The following is a 21,772-nucleotide window of genomic DNA, read 5'->3' on the forward strand; positions in this document are numbered from 1 at the left end:
TAGGTCCAGCAAGTCTATTCCAGGCATAAGGTGCCGTGAGAGAAAAGGAGCGAAGCCTGGAGTTAGCAGTGGAGGAGAAGGGGGACGACAAGAGAGATTTGTCCAGTGAGCGGAGTTCATGGGGAGGATGAACTGGATTAGGAACTGGTTGACGGACAGAAGCGAGGGTGGTGGTGAATGGAATTCGCTCGGAGGAGGGAAAGGTGAGTAGTGGTGTGCCTCAGGGATCGGTGCTGGGACCGATTCTGTTCAATATATTTGTGAGTGACATTGCCGAAGGGTTAGAAGGTAAAGTTTGCCTATTTGCGGATGATACTAAGATCTGCAACAGAGTGGACACCCGGGAGGGAGTGGAAAACATGAAAAAGGATCTGAGGAAGCTAGAAGAATGGTCTAAGGTTTGGCAATTAAAATTCAATGCGAAGAAAGGCAAAGTGATGCACTTAGGGAATAGAAACCCTCAGGAGATGTATGTGTTAGGCGGGGAGAATCTGATAGGTACGGGGATCTTGGGGTGATAGTATCTGAGGATCTGAAGGCGATGAAACTGTGTGACAAGGCGGTGGCCGTAGCTAGAAGGTTGTTAGGCTGTATAGAGAGAGGTGTGACCACCAGAAGAAAGGAGGTGTTGATGCCCCTGTATAAGTCGTTGGTGAGGCCCCACCTAGAGTATTGTGTTCAGGTTTGGAGGCCGTACCTTGCAAAGGATGTAAAAAGAATTGAAGTGGTGCAAAGAAAAGCTACGAGAATGGTAAGGGATTTGCGTTACAAGACGTATGAGGAGAGACTTGATGACCTCAACATGTATACTCTGGAAGAAAGGAGAAACAGGGGTGATATGATACAGACGTTCAAATATTTGAAAAGTATTAATCCGCAAACGAACCTTTTCCGGAGGTGCGAAGGCAGTAGAACGAGAGGACATGAAATGAGATTGAAGGGGGGCAGACTCAAGAAAAATGTCAGGAAGTATTTTTTCACGGAGAGAGTAGTGGATGCTTGGAATGCCCTCCCGCGGGAGGTGGTGGAAATGAAAACGGTAACAGAATTCAAACACGCGTGGGATAAACATAAAGGAATCCTATTCAGAAGGAATGGATCCTAAGGAGCTTAGCCGAGATTGGGTGGCAGAGCCAGCCGGTGGTGGGAGGCGAGGATAGTGCTGGGCAGACTTATACGGTCTGTGCCCTGAAGAGGACAGGTACAAATCAAAGTAGGGTATACACAAAAAGTAGCACATATGAGTTTGTCTTGTTGGGCAGACTGGATGGACCATATAGGTCTTTTTCTGCCGTCATTTACTATGTTACTATGAATGTAGGGAGAGATGAGAGGTAATGGGGGGCTGCAGAGTGGATGCATTTAAAGGTCAGTATGAGAAGTTTAAACTGAATGCGGAAGCGGACAGGGAGCCAGTGAAGTGACTTGAGGAGTGGGCTAGTGTGGGTATAACGATTCTGGCGGGAAACAAGTCATGCTGCAGAATTTTGGACAGATTGGAGAGGAGAGAGATGGCTGAGCGGAAGACCAGTGAGAAGTAAATTGCAATAGTCCAAGCAAGAGGCGACAAGGGTGTGGATAAGGGTTCTGGCAGTGTATTCAGAAAGGAAGGGGCGAATTTTGCTAATATTGTAGATAAAGAAGCGACAGGTTTTGGCGATCTGTTGAATATGGGCAGAGAAGGAGAGAGAGGAATCAAAGATGACTCCAAGGTTACGAGCCGAGGAGACAGGGAGGATGTGAGAGCCATTAACAGATATAGAGAAAGGGGGAAGAGGGGAGGTGGGTTTAGGGGGAAAAATGAGAAGTTCAGTTTTGGTCATGTTGCACTTTAGATGGCGTTGAGACATCCAAGCAGCAATGTCAGACAAGCAGGCTGAGATTTTGTCCTGGATAGAGGTTGAGATTTCAGGGGTGGAGATGTACATCTGAGAGTCATCAGCGTAAAGATGGTACTGGAAGCCATGGGATGAGATCAGGGTACCAAGGGAAGAGGTATAGATAGAGAAGAGGAGGGGTCCAAGGACAGAGCCCTGAGACACACCAACAGAAAGCGGGATGGAAGCTGAAGAGGATCCACCAGAGTGAACACTGAAAGAATGAAGCGAGAGGTAAGAGGAGAACCAGGAAAGAACAGGGCCCTGGAATCCAAGTGAGGACAGCTTATCCAGAAGTATAGTGTGGTCAACAGTGTCGAAAGCAGCAGATAGGTCAAGAAGGATAAGGATAGAATAGAGACCTTTGGATTTAGCCAGTAGTAGGTCATTAGAGACTTTGGTAAGTGCAGTTTCAGTAGAGTGAAGAGGGCGAAAACCAGATTGGAGTGGGTCAAGAATAGGTTGCGAAGAAAGAAAGTCAAGACAATGGCGGTGAACGACACGTTCAAGTAATTTGGAGTGGAAAGGGAGAAGGGAGATGGGGCGATAGTTGGAGGGACAGGTAGGGTCAAGTGAGGGTTTTTTTAAGGAGTGGAGTGACCACAGCATGTTTGAAGGCCATAGGAACAGTTGCAGTGGAGTGTGAAAGATTAAGGATGTGATAGATGACTGGGATGATAGTAGGAGAGATAGTGAAAACAAGTAAAGCCATAAAAGAAGAAATTATGTTTTACCTGATAATTTTCTTTCCTTTAGTCAGCAACACTGTTATGCATGAATGGGCGTTATCCATTGCAACCAGCAGGTAGTGAAAACTGAATTCTACCAACGGCATCATCTGTATAAGCTGCTCCCTGAACAACCCAGTATGCATCTGTCCAAGCAGCAGAAGGTCCAATCACGTCTCCTTACTTCGCATCTGCTCCAATGTTCTTTTGGCCAGTTCTGGTATGAGTACTATTTTCAGCGACTATTTTTACATCCCCACCCCAAAGCAAGTCAGGAGACCGAAACGTCTTTTTTTGTTTTTGTAGGCGTCAGGAGCTTTAACTGAGGTTTACAGCACTGGACTTATATGTTGTTCAAGCTAAACAATCGCTGCTTTTCTTTTTCTTGGTCTTGTCAGTAACACTGAGTTGGAAACTTGGAGGCAGTTGGTCCTAACACAGTTTGTTTTATATGAATTAAAGAAAACACACAAAAAATATAAGGTTTGGGGGTATAAAGGCAGATTGATGACTGTTAATAAGTTTGGACTTGAAATACCTGTGCGCTATAAGAGGTCTGATAGCTTGCCTTGCTAGTTGTCTGATGCCTCTCCTCCCCCCCCCCCCCACCACCACACACTTTTTTTTAAAGAAATTATAAAACCAAATAAAATATTAAGATTTTAAAAATCCTTCTGAAAAGTATTAGGTGGAATAAATAAGGAAAGATTTCAGAAATGTTAAAAGTAATATGATTAGACTTTTTGTACTTTGCCACATTGACAGTACTCCCTTTTATGTTGAGAAACCCAAATAGTAGCAACATTCCACACTACCAATTCCAGGGCAAGCAATGCCTTCCCTCATGTCCATCTCAATAGCAAACTATGGACTGTTCCTCTAGGAACCTGGCCAAACCTTTTTAAAACCCAAATACGCTAACTGCTGTTACCACATTCTCTGGCAACAAGTTTCAGAGCTTAACTATTCATTGAGTGAAAAAATATTTTCTCCTATTTATTTATTTGGATTTATTTACCACCTTTTTCATGGAATTCACTCAAGGTGGTGTACAGCAAGAATAAGTCAAACATAAGCAATAGACAATTACAGAAAGAATATTTAAACAATACAAAGTATGGTATAGAATGCTACATTACAATGTCAACACAATATGTAATAAAAAATTTTCATAGACAGCTTAAGAGTATAAGCAAAGATGGAACATATCAAACATATAAATGACGAGTGACCGTACTCACCCGCAAATGCGCAGTACAGACTTCCCTCTCTGTTCCGCCCCCGCGTCAATACGTGATGACAGGGGCAGGACAGAGAGGGAAACTGCCGACGTCGCTACCGCTCCCCCCACCCCCGAGGTTGTCGCTACCGCTCCCCCCCGACCCGGAGTCGCCGCCACCGCCCCCCCCCCCTCCACCCGGCCCGAGCACTCTCTTCGGTATTGAACTTACATCGCCAACACGCAGCAGGCAGATCAGCTGAGCTCCCGTCGGCCTTCCTTCCCTGCCTGTGTCCCGCCCTCGCCGACGTTACGTCATACGAGGGCGGGACACAGGCAGAGAAGGAAGGCCGACGGGAGCTCTGCTGATCTGCGTGCTGTGTTTCGGCGACGTAACGTAAGTTCAATAGCGAAGAGAGGGCCCGGGGCGGCGGCGGCGACTCCGGGGGTGGGGAGGGACCTGCAGCGGCGAGGGGAGGGGGCCTTGGAAAAACCCCATACTAGCCCGTTTTAACGGGCTCAACGGCTAGTAGATACAGTGGTGGAAATAAGTATTTGATCCCTTGCTGATTTTGTAAGTTTGCCCACTGACAAAGACATGAGCAGCCCATAATTGAAGGGTAGGTTATTGGTAACAGTGAGAGATAGCACATCACAAATTAAATCCGGAAAATCACATTGTGGAAAGTATATGAATTTATTTGCATTCTGCAGAGGGAAATAAGTATTTAATCCCTCTGGCAAACAAGACCTAATACTTGGTGGCAAAACCCTTGTTGGCAAGCACAGCGGTCAGACGTCTTCTGTAGTTGATGATGAGGTTTGCACACATGTCAGGAGGAATTTTGGTCCACTCCTCTTTGCAGATCATCTCTAAATCATTAAGAGTTCTGGGCTGTCGCTTGGCAACTCGCAGCTTCAGCTCCCTCCATAAGTTTTCAATGGGATTAAGGTCTGGTGACTGGCTAGGCCACTCCATGACCCTAATGTGCTTCTTCCTGAGCCACTCCTTTGTTGCCTTGGCTGTATGTTTTGGGTCATTGTCGTGCTGGAAGACCCAGCCACGACCCATTTTTAAGGCCCTGGCGGAGGGAAGGAGGTTGTCACTCAGAATTGTACGGTACATGGCCCCATCCATTCTCCCATTGATGCGGTGAAGTAGTCCTGTGCCCTTAGCAGAGAAACACCCCCAAAACATAACATTTCCACCTCCATGCTTGACAGTGGGGACGGTGTTCTTTGGGTCATAGGCAGCATTTCTCTTCCTCCAAACACGGCGAGTTGAGTTCATGCCAAAGAGCTCAATTTTTGCCTCATCTGACCACAGCACCTTCTCCCAATCACTCTCGGCATCATCCAGGTGTTCACTGGCAAACTTCAGACGGGCCGTCACATGTGCCTTCCGGAGCAGGGGGACCTTGCGGGCACTGCAGGATTGCAATCCGTTATGTCGTAATGTGTTACCAATGGTTTTCGTGGTAACAGTGGTCCCAGCTGCCTTGAGATCATTGACAAGTTCCCCCCTTGTAGTTGTAGGCTGATTTCTAACCTTCCTCATGATCAAGGATACCCCACGAGGTGAGATTTTGCGTGGAGCCCCAGATCTTTGTCGATTGACAGTCATTTTGTACTTCTTCCATTTTCTTACTATGGCACCAACAGTTGTCTCCTTCTCGCCCAGCGTCTTACTGATGGTTTTGTAGCCCATTCCAGCCTTGTGCAGGTGTATGATCTTGTCCCTGACATCCTTAGACAGCTCCTTGCTCTTGGCCATTTTGTAGAGGTTAGAGTCTGACTGATTCACTGAGTCTGTGGACAGGTGTCTTTCATACAGGTGACCATTGCCGACAGCTGTCTGTCATGTAGGTAACGAGTTGATTTGGAGCATCTACCTGGTCTGTAGGGGCCAGATCTCTTACTGGTTGGTGGGGGATCAAATACTTATTTCCCTCTGCAGAATGCAAATAAATTCATATACTTTCCACAATGTGATTTTCCGGATTTAATTTGTGATGTGCTATCTCTCACTGTTACCAATAACCTACCCTTCAATTATGGGCTGCTCATGTCTTTGTCAGTGGGCAAACTTACAAAATCAGCAAGGGATCAAATACTTATTTCCACCACTGTAGATAAAAGATTAAAAGTATGAAAAATAAGGGGATTAACTTAACACTCAAGGACCTTTCTGACCTCATTTGCAACTTTCTTTATCTTAGCTAGGGTAGAAAGTATTTCTATGTAACTTCACTGAGTGTCCCCTAATCTTTGTACTCAAATTCAATTTTACCTAGGGGTGGGCGATTAACACATTAATTTTTTTTAAACATGCCACAACTTTATTTTTTTTAAACACATTTCACCCCCTGCCCCCACGTTTACCTTTACAGCTGAACTCCGGAATTTTTTTGCTTCCTCAGTGCTTCAAAGTCTTTGCTTCCCATGTAGATACTTGAGCTGCACTGTGCAGAAAGTTGGGGAAGACTCGTGGGACTTGAAATCGCGAGACTTCCCCAAGTTCCTGCACGGCGCAGCTCAAGTATTTGCAGAGCCCAGCCATGAAGGGGAAGACAAAGACTGAGGCAGCGAGGAAGGAGAAAAATCCAGAGCTCAGCTGTAAACATAAATGTGGGGGGGGGGGGGGGGGGGGGGGGGGGGGGGAGATTGCCAAGCCCCGCAGCAGCCGTGCTGAGCATTACTTGGGTCATTAGCGCTAGCAAATAGTGGCAATTTCTGAATAGCTCAGCGGTTTAAGGTAGGACAGACTTTTTGTTGTCCTGTTGTTGTCTGCATAACATCAACTAATTCTGTCTTTGCTGAGAACGAACCAGTCTCCAACCTCTACTAAACCTAATCACTTCTATAGCACTATTAGACATATGCAACACTGTACACATTACATACAAGTAACACATTACATACAAGTACTTTCCCTGTCCCTAGGGGGCTCACAATCTAAGTTTTTTGTACCTAGGGCAATGGAGAGTTAAGTGACTCACCCAAGGTCACAAGGAGCTGCAGTGGGAATTGAACCTAGGTTGCCAGGATCAAAGCCCGCTGCACTAACCATTAGGCTACTCCTCCTACTGCATGCATGGGTGCATGCATGCCTGTTTTACCCATAGATACCAGAACTTCATATAGCATTCCCAAATGGGATCTTTTATGGCCCGCTCCCATAACACGTTTTCCCTTCTACAGTTGTATCAGTAGATCTGAAAATCAATGGCAAGTACATTCAGGATCAGAAACGTCTTCTCAGGTTGCAGAAATATATTTTGCTGGGTTTTTTTTCTCATTTTTATTCCTTCTCATTGCATTTTACTTCAGTTTAGTATTACATGCTGTAAAGGCATATGACACTTTAAGTTACATTTTGTTCAATTACACTTTATGGGCCAAAATGTCTTTTTTAATCACGCGATTAAAAGGCTTAATTACACGATTAAAATTTTTAGCCGTTGCCACCTCTACTTTTGCCTGTTCTACTCCACTCAGGATTTTGTAGACCTGAATCATATATCTCTCCTCAGCCATCTCTTTTCCAAACTGAAGAACTTTAGCCCCTTTAGTCTTTCCTCATATGAGGAATTCCATCTCTTTTATTATTCTATCATCCCTCTCCTAATAATTCATCCTGTTCGCTGTTTTGGCTGTCACCACATAGTGGGCAGAAGATTTCAGCATAATGTCTACAATGACAGCTAGATCTTTTCTTGGGTGCTGCCTCCCAAGATGGACCCTAGCATCAGATAACGATGACTCAGATTATTCTTCTCAATGTGCATCACATTGCTTTTGTCCACATTAAATTTCATCTGCCATTTGGATGTCCGGTCTTCCAATTTCCTAAAGTCTTCCTGCAACTTTTCACAGTCCACATGTTTTAACAATTTGAATAGTTTTGTGTCATCTGCAAATTTAATCGCCTCGCTTGTTCCAATTTCCAGATCATTTATAAACATTAAATAGCACCAATCCTAGTACAGGTCTCTGTAGCACGCCACTCTTCAGGCCAGGTTTTCTTTTTTTGTTTGTTTTTTTGAAGTCTGGGAGTTGCAGGGGAGCCCATGGGGGGATGGGGACCTACACTCCTCAAGCAAAGCCTCGTGGAACTGAGCCAAAGTCATACACAGTGAAACTAAGAAGTGGAACTGGAGGGCTACAGAGCCAAGTTCCATGCTCAACCAGGTACTGTCCAAGGTCCTGAATCTGGGATCAGCCATTAGGCTCGAACCATTCTGTGCAGCCTTGGCCAGCAGAGTAGGGAGCTAAACCAGGAACAGAAGCACCAACAGCACAACCTAACACCTGACGAAGGTAGAGAAAAATGCTGGATTATTCAAGAGACCACACCCTATCTTATACTGGTGATGTCACTGGTAGAATTCAGTTTCACTATCACCACCTGTTGGCAGGAAGGGAATACTAACAGTGACGCTGACACAAAGGAAAAGTCAGTCATTAACACTATCAAATGTGAAAAAATATAATATAAACCTAACACATCAAGGTACGCAGCATTCATAAGCAGTACTTGACTTCCATGGCTGTAAGTCCTTATTTTTAATTATTAAGCTATTTTTTGCTGCTGTTTGCTTAAAAGTGATTTGTATTTCAATTTGTGATAGAGTCAGTTACTGATTTGGAATGTGGTTATAAATCTGTAGGTTGCCAGCATTCTTTTCCTCTACTAAAGGGAACGGTGTTGTCAGAGACCCCCTTCAGGTATGTGCTCTCACTGCCTGTTAAACTCTATGCATGATTCACTATAATGAGTTGTCACAAACACGTTCAAATTGGTGCACTATGCTTACTTTCACTAAGGATTTGATTTTTTATATACTTTATTATGTTATTATAGTTATGTTATGTTTTTTATACTAACTATATTTGTCACCTAAATTAGTGTGTTAATGATCTTGACTTTTTGGTATAATGCATGATTTTTTATAGCTTTGCATGTTTTTATGATTTTAAGAATGTTCCCTTATTTGTGGAAGTTTTTATGCTTTAAGTGTTGTAAATGTGATTTTAATTTGACTTTTAATTTACAAATTATGTATAATTGATAGTTGCTGCCCATGAAGCAGCCTACAATAAGCAAAAACGTAGCCACATTTGGCTATTTCTAATAAAAGTACTCTACTGGCTATGGATCATACCTGCTGTGTTGACACACGCATCTGCCAGACAGAATGGAGGAGTGGTCTAGTGGTTAGGGTGGTGGACTCTGGTCCTGGGGAACTGAGGAACTGAGTTTGATTCCCACTTCAGGCACAGCTCCTTGTGACTCTGGGCAAGTCACTTAACCCTCCATTGCCCCAGGTACAAATAAGTACCTGTATATGTAAGCCGCATTGAGCCTGCCATGAGTGGGAAAGCGCGGGGTACAAATGTAACTAAAATAAAATAAATAAAAATTCCCAGAGTTTTGGAAAAAAGGCCAAGGCTTGGCTATTTAACCAAGCTCTGGGCAGCACAGGAGAATATATCAGAGAGGAAATTAGGGAAATGATTCTTTAAAATTCTGGCGCTTGGGTGCTGCATGTGTAGTATTTTTTTTGTGTGTGTGTTTTAGGGATCTATTGAACTTTTGCATTTATACTGAAAAAAGCATATGATCAATTGAAATATACACTCACTCTCAGACACACAAAATTCACATACACTACCTCTCACTCACCTACCAACCCATGACACTGTAGAGACAGTACAATTTCTTTTCATCATGCCCTCAATACAAACATGTGCAAGGGTATCCTTGTTAGATCTTTAATTTCTCTCATTCCATCCACCACCACTATCAATCCCCTACTCATACCTCAATTTTCAATCTTTCTTCCTCACCCTTTCACCTAAGCCCCCTTTCATGACTATCCTCTGTTCTTCATGCCTCCTTTCAAAATCATCTAGATTCCAATCCACCCACTTCAAGGTTCTCTTCTGTTTTCCCATCATTTGGCTCAATGGCTTTTCTTCTAGCTTAATCCATACTACTATAAAGTTGCCCTTCGTTCCTCATGTTTGCTTTCTCCCCTCTTTTTTCAAGATTCTATTCTGTCCCTTAATCTCCTTCAGGATACTCTTTTCCATTCTTCCCCTCCCTCCCAATTGTCTCTCCCCTCTTTCTGGGTCCTATGAATTCTTCTGCTTCCTTCTGGGTCCTTACCTTTCCTACAGTTCTTTTAAGACAGTTCTCCTGTTCACATTTCTCTCCTTTCCTCTGTGAAAGTCTCAGTGAATTAGTGAAACAAGGAAAGGAAGCAACGAGAAAGCAGCAGCCAACAGCAGGAAAACGGACAGTGGAATTGGGTAAGACAAATGGGAGGCAGACTAGAAGGGGTAGCAACATGAGATAAAAGGAAGTGCAGCTTCAAGATGGGCCAGACTAGGATATCATGATCATCAGTGGCTAACAAAATCTTCCTAGGCAGAGCCCTTGATGTTGATGGTACTTTTTCACCTAGACCCAGCTACAATAGCAGGTACCATATGCTCAATTTTAGACACAAACAATAAATCAATTTCAATGGATTGGAGTAGATCTATACAGCAGGGCTACAAAACCCAGTAATAAAGCAACCCAGTGCTAATAACCAATTCCTTAGCGTCCCTCCGGACCGATCCAGGAACTGACTCGTGGGTTATGTACTCCTTCCTTCCAGCAGGTGGAGACTGAGAACTCTGAATCTCTTGAGCCAATAAGAGCCCTATGCAACTAGCCTTAGATTCAGTCAACTCAGTCTCCAGCAGGTGGAAGGAGGTGAGCCTTTAGTCTCCTCTCTCTCTGTCTTCTTTATTAGGCTTTCTATTTAATTCCTTTAAAGGTAGATTTTTGTCTGGACAGAGGCTGTGTTTCTTCTTCTCTCTGTGCCCCGTGGTTAGGCTTTGTTGTGACTGGGTGCAGTGTACACTTCAGTCAGCCTTGGGGTGTTACACCCGGGGGGGGGGGGGGGGGGGTAACCGGGTCCCTCCCCCTCTATACCTCCTCGGGTCCCTGCAATATTTTATTGCTTTATTGGGGGAGAGCGCAGTCTCTTCGGAGGAAGAGCACTGAAGCTTCAGGAGAGGCAGCCCTTTTAAATTGGTGGGGGGGGGGGGGGGGAACAAGAATCGGCAGCGAACGGCACAGCAACTCTGGGAGTGTGCGTTTTTGCTGTAGAGAGTCTTGAGCTCGGGTCGTTAAAAAGAAAAGGAAATCTCCCAGATCCAAAGCTGTGGGGCTGCATGATGGCTGAGAAGCTGTGCCATTGTCAGGTTTGTCAGCGCTGGGGGATGGGATCCTCCGGCGCTTGCAAGTTCTGCACCGCTGTGGAAACAACTGATCTTCCGGTTCCGGCGGTTCTTTCTTCTTCAGCGGGGTCTGTCGAGGCTACGGGTGCGGCGGCGGCAGTCCGGTCTTCCCGTTGCTCAGAGTCGGGTCGCGCTCCCATTTTGCCGGGAACGGTGGCCATTTTGTCAGCCCCAGCATCTGTGGAGGACCGGCTTGTCTGTTCTTCTGGGGGACAGTCTACTGCAGGGCTTCCTTCTTCTGGATGTATTCAGAAGGGATGTTTTCCCCCAGAATTTGTTATTCAAATGTACCAGGCTTTTCTTCTGAAGCAGTCAGGTTCCCATTTATTTCATTCGGTTTCTTCAAGGGACCCTCCGCCCAAGCGTATACCTGTTAAGAGAGTTAGAGAGTCTGGGGGTCTCGAGGAAGATCAGGCTTCGGACCAAGATTTGGATATGCCCGCTTTGGAGGATATGGAGTTGTTAGATGAGTCACCCGTGGAGGCAGGGTCAGATTCCGGTTTTCCAGGTGAAGATCCGTCAGTGGTTCGTATTTTTCACAAAGAGGACCTTCAGGAGCTAATTTCTTTATTGGCCGACACTTTGCATTTTGAGGAAGATCATTCCGCAGTTCCTGAGGTGTGTAAGGTTGATTTACTGGTTAAGGGAATTAGACGCTCTGGGAAAACTTTTCCTATGCATCAGGACATTAGGGATATTATCCAGGCTCAGTGGGATTTCCCAGATTCTCCCTTTAGGTTAGCAAGGTCCATGGTACGACTTTATCCAGTTCCTGAGGATGATAGACCTCTTCTGAAGGTGCCTGTTGTGGACGCTGTAATTTCGGCGGTCACCAAGCGCAATACAGTTCTGGTAGACGGTAATGGCCCTTTCAGTTGCTGCTCGTCAGTGTTTGCGGATGCAGCATCTAAGTCTAAATTGAGTAAGTTCCCGTTTCGGGGTTCCTTTTTGTTTGGCCCTGAATTGGACAAACTGGTCAATAGTTTGGGAGATACCAAGGTGCCTCATCTTCCAGAAGATCGTCCTAGAGCTTCTCAGCACTATTCTGGTTTTAGTCGGGGTTGAGGACGAGATTTCCGCCACTTTAGGTCCATCAGGGGTGTTCAACTGCAGCGCTCTCGTTTCTTTCAGAGGAATTAGTCCTTTTGCGGGTCCCGCCGGGGCGGTAAGGATTTCCACTCTTCTTTTCAATCCTCTACTCGTCCAGCCCAATGAAGGTGCGAGGGCCTTGCCTCTGGTTCCGGTGGCAACTCATTTAGCTCTGTTCTTTCAGAGGTGGGCCCAAATCACTTCAGATCAGTGGGTTTTGGAGGTTATTTGAGAAGGGTACGCCTTAGAGTTTACTCGTCCTCTCTCCAATGCCTTTCTAGAGTCTCCCTGCCGTTCTCGGCTAAAAGCAGGTACGGTTCGGGACACTCTGTTAAGGCTTCTCCAGCTGCAGGCGGTTTGCCCAGTTCCTCCATCAGAAGTCAAGCAGGGTTGTTATTCCATTTATTTTGTAGTTCCAAAGAAAGAAGGTTCCTACCAGCCAATTTTAGATCTCAAGGCGGTCAATTGATCGCTTTGGGTTCCCAGTTTTCAGATGGAAACTTTGCACTAGGTGATAGTGGCGGACCGGATGGAAGAGTTCCTTATGGCTTTGGATTTGACGGAGGCCTATTTGCATATTCCAATTCAGAAAGCGCATCAGCGATTCCTCCAATTTGCAGTCCTGGGACAGCACTTTCAGTTCCACGCGCTTCCCTTCAGTTTAGCCACGGTGGCGTGTACTTTCACCAAGGTCATGGTAGTAGTCGCAGCAGCACTCAGACAGGAAGGCATTTTGGTTCACCCATATCTGGACTGGTTGATTCGGGCGAAATCGTATCAAGAGAGCCTTCAGGTCACGAATCGAGTGGTTCAGGTTCTGCAATCCCTTGGTTAGGTGGTCAACTCAGCCAAGAGTCGGTTGGTGCCGTCTCAAACCCTGGAGTACTTGGGAATTTTGTTCGACACGGCACAGGGTCGCATTTTTCTTCCTCAGGCGAGGATTCTCAAGATCCGATTTCCGCCTTGCTGTGCAACCAGATCCCGTGTGCTCGGGATTATTTGCAGGTGTTGGGCTCCATGGCAGCAACGATAGAGGCGGTAACTTGGGCCAGGGCGCACATGCGAAGTCTTCAGGCATCGCTCCTGTCCCGGTGGTCTCCTCAGATGGACTCAGTACACGTGAGATTACCTTTGCGGATGCCAGAGCGCAGCAGCTTGTTTTGGTGGTTCAGGCCGTCCAATTTGATCAAAGGCATGCCATTAGATCAGCCCAGCTGGACGATAACTACGGATGCCAGCCTCAAAGGCTGCGGTGCCCATTGCCTGGGGCAGTTTGCTCAAGGTCAGTAGTCTCAGTCGGAGACATCCTTATCGATCAATCTCCTGGAAACCAGGGCGATCAGTCTAGCTCTGGTGGCGTTTTCTTCCCTAGTGAAGGGCAGGTCGGTTCACATTCTTTCAGACAATGCGGCCATGGTGGCTTATGTCAAATTGGCAGGGAGGAACGAGGAGTCAGATGTTACATCCGGAGTCATTAAGAATCATGTCCTGGGCGGAAGCTCATCTAAGTGCTCTCTCGGCGTCGCATGTGGCAGGAACGGAAAACATGCAAGCAGATTTTCTCAGTCGGAACCTTCTAGATCCCGGAGAGCGGGCTCTTGGATCGCGAGCCTTTCAGGTGATAGTAGATCAGTGGGGGTGGCCAGTAATGGACCTATTAGCCACTCACATCAACGCCAAAGTAAGTCATTTCTTCAGTCACAGAAAAGATCCATGGGCGGAAGGGGGTGGATGCTCTTCTCCAGCCGTGGCCTCAGGGTCTTCTATATGCGTTTCCTCCGTGGCCTTTATTGGGGAGACTTCTACAGCACATCAACGCGCACGAGGGAAGGGTGATCCTGGTAGCTCCAGATTGGCCTCGCCGACCATGGTATGCGGATCTTCTGCGTCTCTTAGATGCTCCCCCACTTCGGTTGCCGGATCATCCCAGTCTGCTTGTTCAGGGGCCGGTTCTTCATCCAGATCTGGCTCGATTTTGTCTTATGGCCTGGCTCTTGAGAGGGAGCGATTGACGAAGAGGGGTTATTCTTCCAAGATTTTCTACCATGCTTCATTCGCTTTGTCATTCCACTTCTCTTAATTATATCACAATTTGGTGACTATTTGAAGCCTGGTGTGTGGATCGAGATATTTCTCCTTTACGTACTTCAGTTCTGCAGATGTTAAATTTCTTGCAGCATGGTTTTGATAAGGGTTTGGCTCTTGCTTCCCTTAAGGTTCAAGTTGTGGCCTTATCATGTTTTTCAGAGATGCGTACAGGGTAAGTCCTGGCAACTCTTCCAGATTTGCCTCATTTTTTGAAAGGGGTAGGTTTTCTCCGGCCTCCTTCGAGAGTGGTGTTCCCGGCTTGGGATCTTAATTTAGTCTTGTCTGTTCTTACTAGACCTCCCTTTGAACCTTTAACGGATTGTTCTCTTAAGGATTTGACACTCAAGACTGTGCTTTTAGTGGCCATTGCTTTGGCCAAACGGGTGTCAGAGTTGAAGGGCTTTTTCATGTAGATCGCTGTTTTTGGAGTTTTCTAAGGAGTGTGTCGTGTTGCAGCCAGTGCCTTCGTTTCTTCCTAAGGTGGTCTCCTGTTTTTATCTTTCTCAGTCTGTGGTTTTGCCAGTCTTAGGTTCTTCCTCGGGTTCGGAGGATAAACACAGATTGCGGTTTCTTGATGTCAGACGGGTTCTTAGGCATTATCTGAAAGTGTCGGAGGATTTCAGACGTTCAGATCATTTGTTTCTTCTTATCGGAGGAGTCCGTAAAGGTCTAACAGCATCTAAACCAACTCTGTCTAGATGACTGAAGGAGATGAGAGAGTCTGCCTACATTCTTTCTGGTAAGCAAGCTCCGCGAGGGATCAAGGCTCATTCTACTAGAGGGCAAGCAGCGTCTTGGGCCGAACATTTTTTGGTTCCTCCGTTAGAGATTTGTAAGGCGGCAACCTGGTCTTCTTTGCATTCGTTCTCGAACCATTATAGATTGGATGTGCAGTGCCATCAGGAAGCGGTTTTCGGGCCAAGGGTTCTCACAGCAGGATTGCTGGGGTCGCTCCCTTAAATTGTACTGCTTTGTTACTGTCACGATTGTGGTCGTGACCCCTATCAGACTCACCTTATTTCCGGCGGTCAGCTTCTGAGCTGGCTTCTGTCTGTTCTTCCTGAGTTAGTTCTGTCTCTGTGTGCTGGCTGCTTCCAGCATGGCACTGATTACTCCACTATACTGCACCTGTGTGTGTTAAGCCTCTCTGTGCTTCAGTATGCTTTCTGCCTGTGTCTTGATTTGTGTTCCTCTTGCCCTCTGGTGGCCAGAACTGGTGGCAACCATAGACTTTCCAGACTTTCTTTCTGGTCCAGTCCAGATATTCCAGCCCTCCAGACTTGGTTTGAAGTTTGGCAGCTAGCCTCACCCATAGCTGCCTCATGATTCCTGCAGCTGAGTTTCAGCTGCTGATGGGTTTATTACCACCTGGAACCTTCTGAGTTTGCCTTTGCATCGTCTAAGGTCCCTGGTTTGTTGGTGCTTTGTTGCACTTCTGCCTAGTCTGGTTTCTTGTTTAGTTCCTTGTCTGTTTCTAGTTATCTGTGTGTAGTTTAGCTTAGGTTTATTTGCTTATTTCCCTAGTCTTGTTTCCGGTCTGTATTCCTTGTCTATTTTCTGTTTGTCTGTGTCTCTTCAAGATACTTGAGCGCGCAGTCCACAGCCGCTGCCTTGATTTTCTCTCCTCTCATGCCATCCTCGATCCGCTTCTATCCGGTTTTCGCCCTCTTCACTCGACAGAAACAGCACTCTCTAAAGTCTGTAATGACCTGTTCCTTGCCAAATCCAGAGGCCACTACTCCATCCTCATCCTCCTCGATCTATCCGCCGCTTTTGACACTGTCAATCATGACTTACTTCTTGCCACACTGTCCTCATTTGGGTTCCAGGGCTCTGTCCTCTCCTGGTTCTCCTCCTATCTCTCCCACCGCACCTTCAAAGTTCACTCTCATGGATCTTCCTCCACCCCCATCCCCTTATCTGTTGGTGTTCCCCAGGGATCTGTCCTTGGACCCCTTCTCTTCTCAATCTACACCTCTTCCCTGGGCTCCCTGATCTCATCTCATGGTTTCCAGTATCATCTCTATGCTGATGACACCCAACTGTAACTCTCCACACCAGACATCACCACGGAGACCCAGGCAAAGGTATCGGCCTGCTTATCCGACATTGCTGCCTGGATGTCCAACCGCCACCTGAAACTGAACATGTCCAAGACCGAGCTTATCGTCTTTCCACCAAAACCCACTTCTCCTCTTCCTCCACTTTCTATCTCAGTTGATAACACCCTCATCCTCCCCGTCTCATCTGCCCGCAACCTCGGAGTCATCTTTGACTTCTCTCTCTCCTTCTCTGCGCATATCCAGCAGATAGCCAAGACCTGTCACTTCTTCCTCTTTAACATCAGCGAAATTCGCCCTCTCCTCTCTGAACACACCACCCGAACTCTCATCCACGCTCTCATTACCTCTCGCCTGGACTACTGCAACTTACTCCTCACCGGCCTCCCACTTAGCCATCTATCCCCCCTTCAATCTGTTCAGAACTCTGCTGCACGTCTCATATTCCGCCAGAACCGATATACTCATATCACCCCTCTCCTCAGGTCACTTCACTGGCTTCCGATCAGATACCGCATTCAATTCAAGCTTCTCCTTCTTACCTACAAATGCACTCAGTCTGCTGCCTCTCACTATCTTTCTACCCTCATCTCCCCTTACGTTCCCGCCTGTAACCTCCGTTCACAGGATAAATCCCTCCTCTCAGTACCCTTCTCCACCACCGCCAACTCCAGGCTCCGCTCATTCTGCCTCGCCTCACCCTATGCTTGGAACAACCTTCCTGAGCCCTTACGCCAAGCCCCCTCCCTGCCTGTCTTCAAGTCTTTGCTTAAAGCCCACCTCTTCAATGCTGCGTTCGGCACCTAACCCTTACCGTTCAGTGAATCCAGACTGCCCCAATTTGACTGCCCCTATCGGACCGACCGTTCACTTGTCTATTAGATTGTAAGCTCTTTGAGCAAGGACTATCTCTCTTTGTTAAATTGTACAGCGCTGCGTAACCCTAGTAGCGCTCTAGAAATGTTAAGTAGTAGTAGTGGCTGCTCTGCAGCTTTCAGTCCTGTCTCTTGTCTGTCAGTATTTGTACCCTGTTTCAGTGGCTGCGTGGCAGCTTTCAGTTCCTGTCATTTAGCTTGTCCATTTCCTGCTTTGTGTAGTATTGTCTGTCTGTGAGTCCTAGCCCAGTTTCCTGCCTTGCTGCCCATGTATATTCCTTTCCCCTCTGATCCTCAGTCCCTGTTCAACCTAGTTGGTATCCAGTGCCTGCCCTGTCCGGTAAGTCCTGCCGACCGCCTGCACCCAGGGGCTGAACTCCTGGGGAAGGGCGGTCAAGCGCAGGTGAAGTCTAGCTGTTTCTATCAGAGTTCTGCCTTGTCTCTGGTGTGGAGTGGTTTTGCCTGCCACTGTCCACGGCAGTGGCCCAAGGGCTCACGAACCTAGTTTCTGCCTTGAGTGGAGGAGTGGCCTAGTGGTTAGGGTGGTGGACTTTGGTCTGGGGAACTGAGGAACTGAGTTCGATTCCCGGCACAGGCAGCTCCTTGTGACTCTGGGCAAGTCAGTTAACCCTCCATTGCCTGCCGCATAGAGCCTGCCATGAGTGGGAAAGTGCAGGGTACAAATGTAAAAAAAAAAAAAAAAAACGTGACAGTTACTGCCCACGAGTCAGTTCCTTGACCGGTCAGGAGGGATGCTAAGGAAGGAGAAATTAGATCTTACTTGCTAATTTGCTTTCCTTTAGATCCCTCCCAGATCAGTGTATGGTGTATGTATGTGTTGGTTGTTGCATATGGTGTTTGATTTTTGGTTCACAGTCGGAGCTGTTTTGTAGTTTGCATTTAAAAAAAAATAAAATAAAATAAATTTTCCATTGGGCAGTTCGGCACGGAGGTGTCGCTATCTTGCTTTGCATGGATTGGCTGCTAACATTCCCGGTGGCACAGAGGACGGGGAAAAAATTCTCTCTCTCTTTATTCTTCTCCAGCTTTGTTACTTGTTTACTGAATCTAAGGCTAGTTGCATAGGGCTCTTATTGGCTCAAGAGATTCAGAGTTCTCAGTCTCCACCTGCTGGAAGGAAGGAGTACATAACCCACGAGTCAGTTCCTGGACCGGTCCAGAGGGACTAAAGGAAAGCAAATTAGCAGGTAAGATCTAATTTCTCCGTACTTCCTGTTATGCTTCAATGGCAACTCAATCAAACCAAAAGAGCCTCAGTGGAAACTCATTTCACACGAGCAACAGTTTGTGGCTCGCCTTAATCTTCATAGGCTCCAAACTAAATGGTGAGATTATTTGAATATGCTAAAAACACAAAATTGAATTATCTTCATAAAATATTAACAAAATTTCCACTTATATTGAGCTTGACTGAAAGGACCAACTGACATGGGCCATGTGTCAACTGCATCCAGGAAGGTCCTGTGAATAAACTAATATCACTTAATTTTCCATAATGTTTGTGTTATTAGCTTGGTCACAAGGCCTTCCCTGATGTAGTCTTGGTCCTTTTTCAGTCAAGCTCAAGATAAGCTGACGTTCTGTTAATTTTATGAAGATAATAATTAAATTTTGTATCCGAATATGCTAAAAACAAATCTCACCACTTAGTTTGGAGCATATGAAGATTAAGGCAAGCCAAGAACTGTTGCTCGTGTGAAACAAGTCACCACTGAGGCTGTTGTGGTTTGATTGAGTTGTCACTGAAGTATATCAGGAAGTATTTGATTAGCAGCACTGGGTGGCTTTATTACTCAATTTTAGGAGCCCAGAATTTTTCAGCTTTGGATTTCCTTAAATTCTAAACATGACATTCTCTATTAGCAATAAATATAGTTCACATCTTTCAGCTTAACGCTATAAGATGTTTTCAATACCTGAAATATCTTTGGCATTCCTCCAGCATTATAGTGCACCACCAGGCTTATCTTGCTGTCTTTCTCCACAATTTCAAAGCTTCCCTCCTTCCACTTGGAAGTTCCAGTGTTTAAGCTGTGGATCCGAATAGGACCATGAACCTTCAGCGGTGCCATGATTGAAAAAAAACTACTTCTGTCAGACTGAACAAAAAAACAAACATAAATTCCACTTGGAAATCTATTAACAAAAATGGTAAAATTATGTCTTACCTGATAATTTTCTTTCCTTTAACGCAGCAGATGAATCCAGGAACTAGTGGTTAAGTCCGCCTACCAGATAGAGATAAACAAACTAAAGGCAGTGATGCCAGACGGCCAGCTCCTTCCTCAGTTAGTATGTCATTCGTAAGCATTTGCAAAGGCCAAAAATATAAAACCAATAACAACCAGAAACCATCCTCGCTATGAAAAACAGAGAACCAAATAAGAACTTCAAAATAACTGCAACTTGATCCAGAAACTGGAATCCTTTCCGTGTTCCCATATCTATCTGAACTCTGCAAAAGAGAACCCGGAAGGAAAAAATAGCCACTCTGCACGGAAAATGAAAAAACCGTAGGCTGAACTAGGGAGGGATCCTGGATTCATCTGCTGCGTTAAAGGAAAGAAAATTATCAGGTAAGACATAAATTTTACCTTCCTTGTCACTTGCAGCAGATGAATCCAGGAACTAGTGGGACGTACCAAAGCATTCCTTAAGTAGGGTGGGAAGCTGATGTTCCCCGCGCAAACACTCCCACTCCAAAACTCACATCCGCCCGAGCAGACACGTTTAGCCTGAAATGCTTCGCAAAAGTAGACGGGACGCCCAAGTAGCTGCCCAACAAGTCTCTTCCAGAGATAAGGCTGACGCCTCCGCCCAAGAAGCCACCTGTGCCCGAGTAGAATGCGCCTTCAGGGACACTGGAGACGCCCGCCCTTGTAGCAGATACGCCGCTCCAATGGCTTCCCTAATCCAGCGAGCAATGGAAGCCTTAGAAGCCGCCTCACCTCTTTTCGATCCCGACAAAAGAGCACAAAGAGATGTTTCGAGTGTCAAAACTCGTTAGAGATCTGCAAGTACCAAAACAAGGCTCTCCGCACGTCCAGGAAACGTAGTGAGGCAAACTCCCCTGGATAATCCTCTCTTCGAAAAGACGGAAGATAAACCACCTGATTGACATGGAAAGCCGAAACCACTTTAAGTAGAAACAACGGCACCGTCCGGAACGACACCCCTACTTCAAAAAACTGCAAAAAAGGATCTCTGCAAGACAAAGCCTGAATTTCAGAAATCCTCCTTGCCGAAGCAATGGGCACCAAAAACACTGTCTTAAGTGTTAGATCCTTCTCAGAAACCTTATTCAACGGCTCAAATGGTGGGGCCTGGAGGGCTCGCAGTACCACATTCAAATGCCATGCCGGGCACGGCTGCCGCAGAGGAGGCCAAAGCCGAAGAGCCCCGCGTAGGAAACGGACCACATCAGAGTGAGCTGCTAAACAGGAACCGTCCACTTTGCCCCTAAGGCAAGCTAGCGCGGCCACCTGCACTTGAAGGGAATTATATGCCAATCCCTTTTGAAGACCATCCTGAAGGAACTCCAGAATAACCGGAATGTCTGCCCAAAAAGGCGATTCAGCACACAAAGCACACCACGCCGAGAAAGCTTTCCACACTCGTGTGTACACTGCTGAAGTAGACTGCTTCCATGCCCCCAAAAGAGTGGCAATGACTGGTCCTGAAAATCCCTTCTTCCTCAGCTGCCGCCTCTCAATAGCCAGGCCGTAAGACCAAAGCAGGAGGGATTTTCCATCTGAACTGGCCCTTGATGCAGCAGATCGGAAGTCACAGGAAGTCGCAATGGTGGCTCTGAGAGTGCTCGAACGAGATCCGCATGCCACGGCCATCGGGGTCAGTCTGGGGCCCCCGATGCCACCCTATGCGGCAAAGAACTCTCCCTATCAGGAGCCACGGAGGAAAAACATACAGGAGCTGTTGTTCTGGCCATGGCTAGAGAACAGCGTCCAATCCTGCGGATCCTGGCTGCCGTTTGCGGCTGAAGAACTGGGGAACTTTGGCACTGCAAGCCATGGCCATGAGATCCATTACTGGTCTTCCCCAACGTTTACAGATCAGCCGAAAAGCCGAGTCCGACAGCGTCCATTTCGCTGCGTCCCAAAAGAGTCCGGCTGAGAAAATCCGCTTGAACATTGTCTTGACCCGCAATGTGCTCTGCCGACATACTCTGAACATGTGCTTCTGCCCATACTAGAAGACGAGACGCTTCCACTGCCAAGGTAAGACTGCGAGTGCCCCCCTGCCAATTGATGTAGCCACCGTCGCAGTGTTGTCCGAGAATACACGAACCGCCTGCCCCTGCAGAAGGTCCTGAAAACTCCGCAGCACATTCAAGACTGCTCGCAACTCCAGACGATTTATCGGCCAAGTCGCTTTGAGAGGAGTCCACGATCTCTGGGCTACTCGATGAAGACAATGGGCTCCTCAGCCCAAAAGGCTGGCATCCGTCACAACTACCACCCAATTGGGAGACGCCAGAGAAGTGGAGGAGTGGCCTAGTGGT

The 21,772-nt window shown here is 46.6% G+C and overlaps 1 protein-coding gene across 6 annotated transcripts in view; it reads right to left on the reverse strand.

The window, feature by feature from the left end:
- The window catches only part of USP37 (ubiquitin specific peptidase 37), a 252,593-nt gene that overhangs the window by 215,091 nt on the left and 15,730 nt on the right, over positions 1–21,772 (reverse strand). For 5 of the 6 annotated variants that reach the window (XM_030208853.1, XM_030208852.1, XM_030208850.1 and 2 more), the window contains one exon: positions 19,170–19,352. The exons of the other annotated variant lie outside the window; for it this stretch is intronic. In XM_030208853.1, the coding sequence (XP_030064713.1) occupies positions 19,170–19,325 (156 nt within the window). In that variant the 5' untranslated portion in view covers positions 19,326–19,352. The remainder of the gene's footprint in view (positions 1–19,169; positions 19,353–21,772) is intronic. 6 annotated transcript variants of the gene reach the window in all.

The sequence above is a fragment of the Microcaecilia unicolor genome, chromosome 7 (assembly GCF_901765095.1).
Source record: "Microcaecilia unicolor chromosome 7, aMicUni1.1, whole genome shotgun sequence".
NCBI lineage: Eukaryota > Metazoa > Chordata > Amphibia > Gymnophiona > Siphonopidae > Microcaecilia > Microcaecilia unicolor.